The 14081-nt window shown below is 36.3% G+C and overlaps 3 protein-coding genes across 3 annotated transcripts; all 3 read right to left on the bottom strand.

Moving 5' to 3' along the window:
• Positions 1–408: 408 nt before the first annotated feature.
• Positions 409–4549, bottom strand: LOC143576960 (uncharacterized). The gene is made up of 7 exons (XM_077060928.1): positions 4502–4549; positions 4306–4429; positions 2182–2594; positions 1588–1664; positions 1006–1141; positions 653–856; positions 409–577 (listed from the first exon to the last, which is right to left on the bottom strand). The coding sequence occupies exons 2-7, from the start codon at positions 4379–4381 to the stop codon at positions 512–514; spliced, it is 972 nt and encodes a 323-aa protein (XP_076917043.1). The 5' UTR covers positions 4382–4429; positions 4502–4549; the 3' UTR covers positions 409–511.
• A 2331-nt stretch (positions 4550–6880) lies between these two features.
• On the bottom strand, positions 6881–9025 carry LOC143576959 (uncharacterized). The gene is made up of 7 exons (XM_077060927.1): positions 8860–9025; positions 8533–8677; positions 7998–8437; positions 7657–7922; positions 7375–7590; positions 7198–7300; positions 6881–7116 (listed from the first exon to the last, which is right to left on the bottom strand). The coding sequence occupies exons 1-7, from the start codon at positions 9023–9025 to the stop codon at positions 7052–7054; spliced, it is 1401 nt and encodes a 466-aa protein (XP_076917042.1). The 3' UTR covers positions 6881–7051.
• Positions 9026–9888: 863 nt separating this feature from the next.
• Positions 9889–12934, bottom strand: LOC143576958 (vacuolar protein sorting-associated protein 26B). Its single transcript, XM_077060926.1, has 10 exons — positions 12836–12934; positions 12481–12555; positions 12339–12411; positions 11394–11438; positions 11165–11276; positions 10841–10907; positions 10540–10584; positions 10400–10455; positions 10140–10315; positions 9889–10070 (listed from the first exon to the last, which is right to left on the bottom strand). The coding sequence occupies exons 1-10, from the start codon at positions 12920–12922 to the stop codon at positions 9889–9891; spliced, it is 918 nt and encodes a 305-aa protein (XP_076917041.1). The 5' UTR covers positions 12923–12934.
• Positions 12935–14081: the final 1147 nt, after the last annotated feature.

Below are 14081 nucleotides of genomic sequence, written 5' to 3'. Positions count from 1 at the left end.
AAAACAATAAGAATTATTGCATTTTAACAATCTCAGCTTTCACCTGCATCCACTCCTATTCTTAATCTTAAAATAGTAAATTACATAGACTTTACGATTTCTTTATAGTAGTTACATATATTTATGTGTTCAGCCCGTTAACACCCTTTTTACAGCTTAATCATGCTTTTACGACCCGTTCACATGGTTTCAAGTGTGGTAACGTCTTCAACAAAAATAAATACACAAGCCATTCTTTGGCTCCATCAATTTCAGCATACAAGCCATCTGGATTAGCATGCCATGAAAATGTTGGATTTGACCCTCAAAACGTTTTCCATACACAAAATCAAATCCAAAGACACTCTGTAGATTTCATTTCAAAGACTACTTTTAAGACCCATACTTTTTAAAACTGAAATGATGTGGTTTGCGCATCATGGAGCCAAAGGCAAAATATGCATTTAATCAAGTAAAAAACGCCTATAACTTATAACAATAACAAAAAAAATACAGCAACAACAATCCAGCTTCAGTCAGTTGAGGTAATCTTACAGACATCAATGAACTTTTGCACTGCGTTGTGATATTGTGTTCCCTGCAGTCCAAACATTAGTTGAATCAAATGCAAACTAAAAAACCATGATGTGGATGGAGTTATACATATACATACCTCCCAGTAGAGTTGATTGCAATCTGTGCACTGCCAGAACTCAATATTCCTGTCAAATAAACAGTTAGGTATAACTTGAAACCCCTTCGCTGCTTCAATGGCCTCCTCAATTGACAAGGGTTTCTGGATGAATCTGCCATTGCATTTGGTGCACCTTGACATCAGTTGATCCTCACAAATTTTCAGCTCAAAAGTTTCAATCACCTGCAAAATTCATCGCTTACATAAAAATTCCTTCAGAATACTAAGACCTAAAAATATTGGGATAAGTATATTTGGTTTTGCAAATATGCTCCCTTTTTAATAAAATAAAATACTTAAAAAGTTGACTATGTTAGTAAACTAAGCAATACCTCAATTAACTGGTCATTTTTTAAAAGGCTCTTAACTCTATATATCTGATTTCTTAACAGGTATTCATGTCTCAAGAGCTTGGCATCTCGTGTCAAAATAACTCTCTTCTCTTTAATAGCTTGATCAATTAACTCCCTGAAGATGAATTAAAAGAAAAAATAAATATGAAGGAAAAAAATAGACATGCTCAAGTACATAAATGAAATAAACTATATACTTCAAGATTGGGTATAGTATATATTTATTCCCAGTCCAGATAAGCATCTTTAGGACGACAACTTTCCAACAACTAGAAAGGCAGTGTCTTTTAATAAAACTGGGTGATGGAAGGATTAAACCATTAGAAAGGGGATCCAAGTCTAGTGAAACCTTTGCTAAAATTTCATTACAAAAAGCCCAAAGAGATGTAAAACTAGAACTGGCTCCAGCAACCCAGTGATGGTGGTAGGTTATGTCGAGTGACAATGACAGTGAAAAAATTATACCACTACACTCAAAACTGTAACAATAACTAACTTTGACTTCTATAAAAGGATCAACTTATATTTTAATGGAGATTGTGTGTGTTGCAGAAGTAATACCTGGTATCTGGCTTTTTAGAATAGGGAACAGCAGCATCGATTCCGACACACCTTAAATGTTTTGCCAATCCTTCCACCTGACTTAATGAAACAAAATTAATGTAATGGTATTTCTGAGTCCTACAATTGGCTCCTTTATGAGGAGCACAAGAAAAGGAAATCTGGAATCATCCATTGACCAACTAAAACCAATCATAGTAAATTGATCACCTATGAAAACAAATTACAATTGCAGCCAAAAGAACATATATAAGGCCATCAATCACTACTAGCTAATTAGCTTCACTGATAAACTCAACCTCAAGTACCATTCATGTGTTTTCATATTGGGATGTCCAGTTGCATTGCTTGTTTTAATGAATTTTAAGAGAAACCTACTTAGATGCTGATTTTTGATGATTCCAAGTATGTCAACAATAATTCTACCACGTTTTAATTTTTAGAAGGTGTTCGACATGTGACAATGGTCAAATACTTGGTTTAAACTACGTCCCAAATCAAAATATAATTAGGTTGGCATGAAGGGACTAACATTCAGCAAGGAATTTGGAGTAAGTTAAGCAATGTATAAGAACTTAAGAAGTGACTGCTTACCATCACATCACAGAGAAACTTAGGGCATCCATCGCCACCCAACAAACAGTCCCACGGTGGTGGGCCTTCCCATTCATCAATAGAAGCAACTTGTTTTTCTTTGCATGTAAAGGATTTCCTTTTTCCTTTCTTTTTTGATGTTCTAGGCTTTCCATCTGATTCCGTCAATATTAATTTATCACCATACTTTCTTACAATCAGCAAGAGAGTATAATCCATGGGTATGGTATCCCAATTTGATTTCTTCAAACTAGCTTCCTGCAGCTTTTGAGGGTATTCAAGTATAGTAGCTCTCACCATCTCTACAGCTTCACAATGTGTGGTCCTCAATATTCTAGTAGAATTACTAGGTTCCCTAAGAATTTGCTTCAACCCAATATTCAGACCTACACAATCAACTTCAGTGATGGCTCCTGCAGAGAACATAACTTATAAAGAGTGAAGTTACTGTAGAAAGGTTTTTTGTATAACGTATAGGGAGGAAATCTATCACTTGATTGCATCACATGAAGGTGAAAATGATTTGGTAGCAAAAGTATAATTAATGGGAAATTAGATATCTACAGAAGGGCGAAAGATAAAACACAAGAAAGCAGTAACACATCTTTGACTTATGATATAAAGTGCAAACCAAAAGTAGTTTCCATCAAACTTCAAATATCTTTAAAACAGATTTCTTATATAGCCAGAACGACCCTCACAAATTGAAAATACTATACTTCAATCTTTATATAATAAAAAAAAGCATATCATATCCAGAATGTTGGGCTCTTTCATTTTATATAAGCCTAGCCATTTTTTTAAACAGCATTTTTAATAAGATTTAATACATTCTTGATTACAATGATGCATAAGAATACGCAATAGTGCATATAAAAAAAAGGCAAAGGTCAAGGGGATTGTATGATGATTAACAAGTGGGGTCAAAGGCACAGCTCGTGGTCATGCCCCAAAACCTAAACTCGTTGCAATGCACAAGTTTGTAACAGTATGTCATTATAAAGCACGTGCATCAAAAGCACCACATAGGTTCTTCCAAGTTTGAGGGACAGCTGTAATGGGTTTTGATGCACAAACTTTAAAATGTTTCACACTTTCCAAGTTTGCACATATTTAAACCCTTTTGTCAATCTTTATAGTTTGATTTTTAGTTTTATCACTCTAAAATAACCGAATCACTCAAAAATCAGCATGCCAGTTCATGTTATTTTTCTCGCAGTCAAAATCGCAAACACCTCATGTGTAAACCTCATTGGTCAAAATGTGCTCCAGTGAGATGCTGGCCACATTTTGCAAATTGCGATCTAAATCGCTAAAATCCTAAAAGTAAAACTGCTATGAAACATCCAAAAAAGGCCTGGAACCAGCTTATACTGTCCCTAAACCAGCCTGAAACATGTCTACAATCCCTAAAAATGTTAAGTCTATACTGTGAACCTTGCTTAAAGAAGCCCTCGCTTTTTAAGCACCTTTGACTACCTAGGTGTAAGCATAAATGATATAACAAACCAATGAGGATTTCATCTATTGAGATATGTTGTCCAACTACCCTGAGTTTAACTATAACATATGTAGCCTTGTATGAAAAATATTATACCATAAGTGGCATCCATGTGCAGAAGAATAGTACATTTTCCCTTTTACAAACTAAAGAAAACAACAATTTATGTGAAAGTTGTTCTAGAAGTTGAGCTATTGGTTCATGCTTAGGCCTTAGCCTTCCATCATGGGGTAAACAATTTAACTGGACCAGTCTACCAAGCATCTCATATGTAATATTTCAAGTTTTGTGTCAATGTCATATCACACATATATATGATATTTCTATACTTGTGCAAGTGTCAGATAATCTCACATAAACACTGTGTATCCACTTGTTTGTGTCACTCGTCTCTACATGAGAACTTAAAGATGAGTAAAAAATGATGATGCATATATCTGTTCTTTGTTCAAAAGAAAGAAAAAGAAAACTTATCACATGAGAGAGCAAGCACCATCAACCATTGACAATAATAATAAGAAGAACGGGTAGTCTTATTATGTGGGTGAGATATGTAGTTGTTCAAGTATCAAGTGGCGCTGTAAGTTGTAAGCAATGAAAATAGAAAAGTGAAAATGAGAAACCTTGTTGGAGAAGTGTGCGGTGAAAAACATCAAAAATATGAATCAAACAGAGTGCGTCTAAAGCTGCGTAGGTCATTTGGTCTTGTGTAAGGGGGCGTAGGGACCAATCACTGCATTGAAGCTCCTGAGAGGAAGAGACGGCAGACATTCTTATATATGTGGGATTGATATGAGAAACAGGAATAGGAATAGCTACCTTTGAAAGAGAGATGCCTAGAAGTTCCTGGCATATGGATGATAGGCTCTTTGTTGCCGTCTTCTTCCTTCTGGATTGCTGTAGATGATTGCTGTATCCATGAATGGCTCCACCTTGATAATAATAGTTAGATGAAATTGAGTGAGTGTTACTTTACTTAAGAGGATGCAATTGAAGTACCTTTTGGAAAGCAGCAGAATGAGAGCGAAAAGTAGAAGAGAGGTAAAGCAGGTCCTGCTTAAATCGAAACCCTAGCTTTAAGATATCAGGAGATAGGAACACGTGTGTTAGTAGCTCGTACACGGAAGGCACAAGAAGAAGATCTTCATTTGAGAGGTCTAGTAAGAAAACTACACACGAGGAGGAGTGGAGTGAGCGGTGATTAGTCGACTTGGAGGAGCAAAACGGGTGGGAAAGTGGGCTGGTGACCTCTTACGGGCTTCCATTCGGCGTCCAGTCCAATGATGGAGGAACGAGTCACCGCCCAACTGAAACGATCGAACTCCGGAGAGTCGACTGACGACGCCCACTGGATCTCACCTTCCATTACCATTACCATTCCATTTCCGAACCAAATCCAATTAAATCATTTTGAATTTACCCCCCTCGACTTTTAACAAAACCTTTTTATCTGCACAACTTTTCTGCGTTTGTTATCTAATAACTCCAAACCAAAGGTTTAGAGGGCATTGAGTTCTCAAATTACTTCCAAACCATTGATTGTATTTGTATGTATGTGTGTATGCATTCGGCTTGAAGAAAACTCAATAGTTGCATGAAAAGGTCCACCATTACGCTAGAGGCAAGCAGCATTGACACAAATATTGTACTTAATAATCACCATACCAACAAAACCTAAGAATGAAGGATCGCAAGAAAGGTCGTTAGGGAATCAAATGAGGTCCAGTAAAAGCTTGAAGCTGGCTGAACGTAATCAACAGTATATTGTATACATGCATTATACCGCATAGTATGCTTATTGAGTCATGACATATCTAATTAAATTGGTTTGAGCGATGATGACGAGCTTACGAAGTAGCATTTCCATAACAAGTTTCAAATGAAGTTTATGTAGTGTAATTAGTACTTTGAAAGTATTTAGGAGAGCATATATGATCCAACAAAGACTAGTTCAATTTATTTAGATATATGCTTGATTAGTTTTGAAATTTTAAACAAGTATAATTTGAAAGAATGAATGATTGTGAAGGAGTAGAAATAGAAATGTGTGGGTTTATTGGACAAAAGCTGTAACATCCAAATTCCTATGTGGACTGACTGACACGTGTGGAGTTAGTTAGTTGCTTGAACAGATAGATGCAATTGCACATCTATCTGAAAGAACATACATCATCATCGTTTCGATTGAATAGGCATGGAGAGTCTACCCGCCGATTTGTGTATGAAAGTGTTTTCCTCATTGGATCATCATCAGGATCTCGTTGCTGCTCAGCAAGGTCTGTCGGTCACCCCAATTCCCTAGATCTAACTTATTATTCTCCCTGCGATTACAATTTGCTATTTTATGTGTGATATGTTTTTGCTGGTGATTGTTTCAGTGGATATAAGTTACTTTTACAATTATAAATTGGCCTCGCTAATTTCTCATGACTGAATATTTGTTTGCTTGTTTGTTTGTCAAGTTTGCAGGAAGTGGATGCTTGTGGCTTCAGAAGATGAGCTTTGGGCTAACCTCTTTAAACAACGCTGGGGAATTGACCGAGCCACATTTTATGCGCCTCTTGATTCTAAATCATGGAAAGATGTATATGCAGTTCAAGATCGATGCGACCGTGTTGGATTGTAACTTTCTTCCTTTTGCATTCCCATTAAATATTCAATACAAACCAGCTCAAGGCTATATATTTAATAATGTCTGTCAATCCAGGGGTCTCAAGATTGTAAGGGAGGGAGATGACTATTTCCTCATCCACCAAGGACAAATTCAAAAACATTTGGGATCAAGAAGTCTGCACCTAGATGCAGCATCAACAGCAGGAGAAGGAGATGAGATTACGGGAAGAAATGATCGCCAGATGGGGATTCTTGATAGAATCTTGTTCTTTATTGGAGACTTGGAAACTGATTCTGCATCTGCAAAGCGAGGTCGCCGCTTCCTCTAGTGTGTATTGTAAATCTGCTTTCTTATTATTGTTGTTGTCATGTCTTTAAATCTGTAATTTATCCTATTGTAGCATCAGAAAAACTGTTTACTATGCATTGTTCCTGATTCAACTTCCAAGTGTTTATTGAATCTGTAATTTATCCAATTATTTTGTGGTTAACTTTGCTATGCCATTCTCTCTTTGTTCTACAATATAAGCCACAAAACAGTTCTTGATCAATCAGACAACTCGATTCTCATCGGATCAAATACAGTAAGACTTGTGATGTTATAAAAGAATCATATGGTATTTAAATAACACTCAAGACCGAACTTGTAAAGGTCTCAAACAAGTAGATGGTAAGGAAACACTAATAGAAGCAAAATTATACATCATAGAAATAAGGCGTCAATGATAGTTTCTTCAATATCTGTGTCGTTACAACCTAATCATCATTTAGGGGCTCCGTCTCTAAATCTCTCTCTTTCATTGATGTCCAATCATCCAACTCTGAAATGAATGAAACAACAGTAACTTGAGTAGTGTTGCATAATCATAATGTATGTATTCTGGTACAAGTTAACTACTTACTTGACTTGTCTGTTATGACCAGTAATCGCCTCTGCAGTACTGCAGCCACAAACAGGAAGATGGAGCACATTCCAAACATGATTGTTATAGGGAATGCATTCACCTTCAATTTCAAAAACACCACCACCTTAGGCATCAAAAGCTAAAGAAAAAAATCTATAAATTTTAATTACATACATTGTAGAGAACGATGCAGACAAATAAATTGAGAGGAATACGGAAAAAGTTCATGATAGTGCTTCTGGCCTCCTCGGGAATGTATTGGGATCTCATCTTCATGATGGATGGCCAAAAGATTCCAACACACCCCTCAAACGCACAAAACCCAACAAGTTGAATACTTGACACTAGTGAGAGGCCTCCGCCTTTCACCTCGGATGGAGATATGAAAAACTGTCACAAATTAACAACTGTCAGAGTTTTGCATCAAGATATTGGACAAGTATAAATAAAACCTACATTTGTGACAATCGGAAGCAAAAGTGATGCTGCAGAAACCAAAAACACAATCTGCATGTAGCTCTCAACTCTAGGTGATGTGCGGGCCATCAATCGAGCTGCAACTGAGCTTCCCAACATTGATGCTAGCATGAACGTGGCAAAAATGAAGCCATGTGGAATCTCCTCATCGTTCGGACTCAAGGCGGGAGTCCATAGAAAAACAAAGGTGTACATGGACCCTTCAAAAAGAGACTGTATGGCTCCCAGTAATGCAATTTTCTCATCTGGCACAAGAAAGAAAAATAGAATAATTATTACAGGCAGCCCAAATGGATAATAGAAGTTTGTGCACATGATACCAGAAGCAATGGCTACAGCAGCACCCTTGAACTGAGAAAGCAGGTCCTTGTTCTCGGAAGGGTCTCCATAGTTTTCACCCCATGAAGAGAGTATAATGGCCATGCCGATTGCAAGAATGCATGCTGCAGCATCAAAGGGTGCGACAGGGCCTAGAGTTGCAACATCAACTAAGAAGTTCCCAAAGAGGCCTGAGATGATGGCAACGAGACCATTCCCGAGGAATATGGCCTTGGAGAAGGTTAAAGAGAGCCATTGTTGATCAAAGCCTCTCTTGTTGTGTTCTGCAACAAGCCAAGATTCAAATGCTGAAAAGAGGAGAGATGTAGCCACGCCACCCAAAATACGGCCCAACAGTAGAACTTTGTATTGAGGAGAGTGCTTGGTCATGCAGCTGAGCATGTAAGTGATGCAGTATGTGATGCATGCTCGCTTCCGGCCCCTGAAATTGAAAAATTACAAGTAGTAGTATTGTTAATAATAAAAAGTATTATTAAGGAATAAAAAGAAAAGTAAGGAGGAGTTGTTGTTACTGACTGTTTATCAGCTAAAGAGCCGACGATGGTGCCAAAGAGCATGGATGATCCAAAGCCGGCGATGAAAAGCTGGCCGATATCTCCCTTTCCATAGCCATAAGTTGTGTAGAGGTAGTAGACGTAAGGACCCTGTAACCAGTCCCCAGCTAGAGTAGAGACAGAGATACATAATTAATTATTGAAAATGGAAACTGATCTGACGGGAATTCAATTAAAGTAGATCTGAGCAGAGGATGAAATGTAATGTAATGTTTATGATCCGGATTTGGAATCAGATAGATCGATCTTAATTAACCTAAAAAAAAAAGTAGAAGAAGGAGAATTGCACCCATCATGAGAGAGTAAACAAGAAGGTAATTGTTCTTAAAGGAGGTGAAGGGCTGAGAAGTGGTGATTCGATGATCTTTGTTGTTGGTGCTGTTCTTACTCAACAACTCCAGAGCAGCCACAATCACTCCCAAACCCCCAAATACCATGTAATAGAAAACCTCCATTGCAGCAATCAGTCTGAACGCGCTTCCTCACTCCTCAACAAACAAACAAAAGATTGCAGCAATTATTTTTATATGCCCCCCATCTTCTTTTGCCATTTGCCTCTTCTAATCCCATCTCCGCAGATTATTTTTCTTAATTAATAATAATAATAATAATAATAATAATAATTTAATAATCTATCAGGGAGATCATGAGCGTGATTTTACTACACAACCCTAATTGGTTTGGAAAAGAGATAAAAGATCAACAATCCTTAGATACCAAGCGAAACACTTGACACCTTTAAAATTTGATTGTTATGGCTCAAAAACTTTATAATGTTTGATGCGCTGATTTTATTCAAGAATACAAGTTATATAAACTAATATCAGACAGAGATTAAGTTAAGATTTATATATATCTTTATAATAGAATTATTATCATATGAATTTTAAGTGGCACGACCTATATTCAATTCAATTCAATTCAACTCTCTGCATTTTCAATTTTTATTCACCCACCCCAACACACTCTAATTAATCAAACATAGATCTAGAGATTGGGACTATACCAATATGGTTTGAGACTGCATCTTTACCAACCCAACTCAAGGAAACACATTTTTACCAAACCCCATTATGTCATTCAAGTGTGGACCCAACCCAGCTTCTACACATGGAATGGAATACAATTTCATTTCAGAGTTGTTCGTTTATTCAAACACATCAGAAACACAAGTCTCCAAACCGTAACAAACATGATTAGAAGAAGCAAGCTAGGAAAGCAACAACACAAGAATCAAAATCTAGTTAGCATCATCTGGCTCACCTATACACAAATACAAATACAAATTCAAATTCAAAAAAAAAATTGGTATCATTAATCAGGAAGAGGTTTCTGCGGTTCGATATATCGTGATCTCCTGCTGCTTGAAGTACCTGCGATCTTCCTTGTCAACTAACACCAGATTCAAATAATACTTGACACTAAATTTGTTGTTGATATTGCGGTGTGTAGGCGTCAGTTCATATGGGCTCAGGAACAGCCTGATTGGAATCGACTCACCTATCAACAGTGACTTGCTTTAGTTAACATGAACCAATGAAATGCAAAACGTTGTTTTATTAAACCTACCTCTAACAGGAGCACCATCCATCAACTCAAATTTGGCTAGGGTCTCCGTCTCAACATGAGTGTTGGCCCCAGAACCGGTTGATTCTCTTCGTCTGATCTCAAGATCCATGTTCTTTAACTTGATTCTAACAAGAAGAAAATATATCTTCCCAATAATCACATCTTTGAGATGATACCTGGATGCATATACAACCAACAAACAAAAATATTAGTAATTAACAACTAAACTTTCCTTTTCGTTGTATTCTTCTTCTACTTACTTGCTCTTGTTGTACTCAAACTCAATATGAAGGCAGTCTTCTATTCCAACTTCCATCTGCAATATCACATGGTTACACTATAGCTTTACAAAACAACTACAATCATCCATGTGCCTCTTTCATACAAAAATAACACCAACCTTAATACTATTGTTGATTTCAGGAGGTGGGCTGTAGTTGCGGACCTGACCCAGTGAAATATATCAGAACAACTCATGTGGATTAAATCATATCTTACCAATTAGAAAGAGATAAATACAAAAGCAGAATGAAGACAACTCACAAGAATACACTAGTTAGAAAACAACTACCATTCACCATCCATATCAGATATTCATAATCCTTTTTAAACAACATGCATTACTGCATGTTCTTTTTATAAGCTAAGCTTCAAATCAAGTACATGGAAGACACACACACAGATAAAGAGAGAGTATTTACCACAAAATCTTGGTATTCCACTATGCTACCAGCATAGCCACGAGCAACGGTTACCTTTAAGACATATCTGAAAATGGGATGATGTAGAAATATTTTAGTGTTGTCTAGAAAGCATCACAAAACTTGGGGGGAAAGCTACAGATACAATTAATGCTACTTTAAGACAAGATGTGTGTGTGAAAAGGAAAAGGAAATGCATGCATAGTTCTCGAAATGCATGTAGATTCTTCAATTCAAATCAATAACCATTTGTTTTTGCCTGTTTATGAACTGCGAAAAGGATAGATTGATTCTATTAAGGAAAGGCACACATAAGAAACTTACCGAAGTTGGACATTTGCTCCATTGTAAGTTTCATATGGCATTTCAACTGTTGAAAATTCAAAAGGATATGTTTTCCTTTCATATAATTCACCAGGCACATCCAGTTCACGAACTGCATACCAAAAGGATTGTCTTATAGATGGAATTGTCAAACAAAGACCTTACAAGTAGAGATAGAAACAAAACAACACAAACCAGCAAAAGGTTTGCGTCAATGATGACCACCTACCAAGTGAGGTAAAGTCATAGAAGTTCCCTCTGTCAAAATACATTTCTGCAAAAGGAAATAAGATATTAAGTTATTAACAGGAATTCAATTGCTCGGCTGTTCCAAAAAATAAATTCACAAATTGAAGAACAAGCTAAGTAAGCAGGCTCTATGATTTTCATAAAGGCCTAAATAGTTACAGTGAAAATAAAATAAGACAGCCCACAAGCCATGAATATAATTTACACAGCCCATCTGAGAGGCCAAACTAGAAGCCTGCTGTTGACACTTGACAACAACACTAAGTGATACCCTGTCGACGCCACTGGAGTATGCTATCATGTTCACACAAAAGAAATATCTAAAGGAAATAAGATATTAACAGGTTTTATCTTTCACTTCAACAAACTTCAAAGGATATTATAATCTTTTTATTGTAAAACCTAAGAATTTTTCTATAGCTCTATGAAACTATTTAGGTACATAATCTCTAGAACAAAAACCTTCCAATACAATACATGCCAGCCTTTTCAGAAATTCTAGAACAATGAAAGGTGAGTTTGTATCAAAGGGGCAATAATTGTAAACATGGCGGTGATCAATCCTATACAAACCATACACATATATTTTAGGTCATATGATAACATCAACTCAGACGAAATATCATCCAATCCAAGACAACAGATGTACACACTATAAAGAACATTTACCAACCACGCTTGTACACAAGTAACACCAAGAGAGTGTATTTTTTATATCTTCAGAAAATTAGCAAACCCAGGAGAGTGTATGTTTTATATCTTCAGAAAACTTCAGATGAAGATATGACCCAAATACTCTAATTTTCTTAGCTGTGCCTTAAAATTGAAATTCAGGACCTAATCAATAAAGAGGTGCTGTTTACACAGATGGCACATTGATGAGGTGCTATTCTAATGGCAAAATGTTAAAAAGACATAAACTCACCAATCTGACCAAGGAGCTCTATTTTAATGCCGATGTGTTCGACTTTCTTTCCTTGCAGCGGGTCTATAGAAATCTGAAAAAATGGAGCATGACTATGAGTAGCAATGATATATGGAGAAGGTTGCAGAGCATCAGTGTGTACCTTTCCAGCAATGTTTTCTTGACTGTGGAAAAGAGGGACCAGTATGGTCTGACCATTTTCTTTCTTTAATGGGACCTGTATGGAAGCAGAAAACCAGTATCAAACAGTTTTCCAACCAAGCAGGCAGCTGAATAAGAAACTTTTGCATGAAGGAAGGAAGGCAGTGGTGAGTAACTTGCTAATGAAATGATATCAAATTAAAATTAAATATCATATCATATGATGGCAATATATACTAGCATAGAGTTAACTAGTAGAATCATAATCTCAATCCAGGCTTGCAGAGTGATGAATGATGAAAGGTGAATATAATAATAATAATAATAGATATAGGATGAGAGGAGAGGAGACCGACCTGCTTACGAGTTTTGGCATCGGCAAATGTAATAGAGATGTTACAAGCAGGCTTGAAAGCTCCTAATATGTAATTCTGAAACATCATAAAATACAAATCTAATTATGATTATGATTGGATGGAATGGAATGGAATAGATGAGGAGCTGTTTATTAATTACCATTCTGCCTGCCAACCAAATTCCAACACTGGAAGGCAAGTGAATAAATTAGAAAGAAAAAAGAAATGAATGATGGATCTAAACAAAAATTGAATAAGTATAGTATAGAGAGAAGAATAAAGGAAGCAGTCAGTCACCAGATAGATGATGATGGATCCTCAAGCTCAAGCAAGTGAGTTGTTGTTTGATGATGATGATCGAGAGAGACGACGACCACGATGCTTGTACAAGTCACACAAGTGCCTGCCTGCCTGCCTGCCAGGTGTCCTCAACCTCAACTCAACTGGCCCATCTTTCTTTCTGGGTTGGGTTGCTCGACTACAAGTCCCTTCCTTTTATAACCTACCTCGGCCCATCATAATTAAATTGTCCATTTCATTTTATTTTATGGGAAATTTTCCAAAATAGCCTTTTTTTTTTTTTAAAGCTGAGAATTTTTTTCAAATTTTTTAAAGAAAGGTAGGACGCATATCAAATTTGAAAAAATATTGGAGATAAAGTCCAAATTATTTTGAAATATTGAGAAAATCCAAATTTTTTCTAAATTTTTTTCTCAAAGTACAGTCTCCCTGTTTTTTTATATTTCCTACTTAGCCCGTCCATATTTTCAAATTATAGGAAAAAGAGATTTTTAAACTCGTCTTGAGAGACGCATTTTAGAGGAATTTGTTCTTAGGAGACGGGATTTTTGTCTTTCTTCAAAATATTCTTCTTCCAACCTTCATGTTACACACACACTTATACATACATACATAATATGTATGTATGTATATACATATGTATATATGCATGTATATACATACATGCATATACATATAGGGGAGGGATCTTTTGAGAACCATGGTGAGTTTTAAGAACTTAAGAACTCCATTCTATGTCACACATTTAATTAAATGGATTGGAATATGTGGTTGAGATTAAATCTGGCAAAAAAGTCAAAATATGAAAGAGAATAAAGATGTAAGTAGTTACACTAACTTTTACGTCCGTTACACATGTGTAAAAAGGCGACTCGGTGCGTAAAGTTCTTTAATTTTTTTACGTGTATGTAACCTACATATATTATGCATGCGTAAAAAAATCGTT

The sequence above is a fragment of the Bidens hawaiensis genome, unplaced genomic scaffold, assembly GCF_021521415.1.
Source record: "Bidens hawaiensis isolate Kalapana, Puna unplaced genomic scaffold, B.hawaiensis_p1.1 tig00028432_1, whole genome shotgun sequence".
NCBI classification, from domain to species: Eukaryota; Viridiplantae; Streptophyta; class Magnoliopsida; order Asterales; family Asteraceae; genus Bidens; species Bidens hawaiensis.
This window is presented reverse-complemented; position numbering and strand designations above follow the sequence as displayed.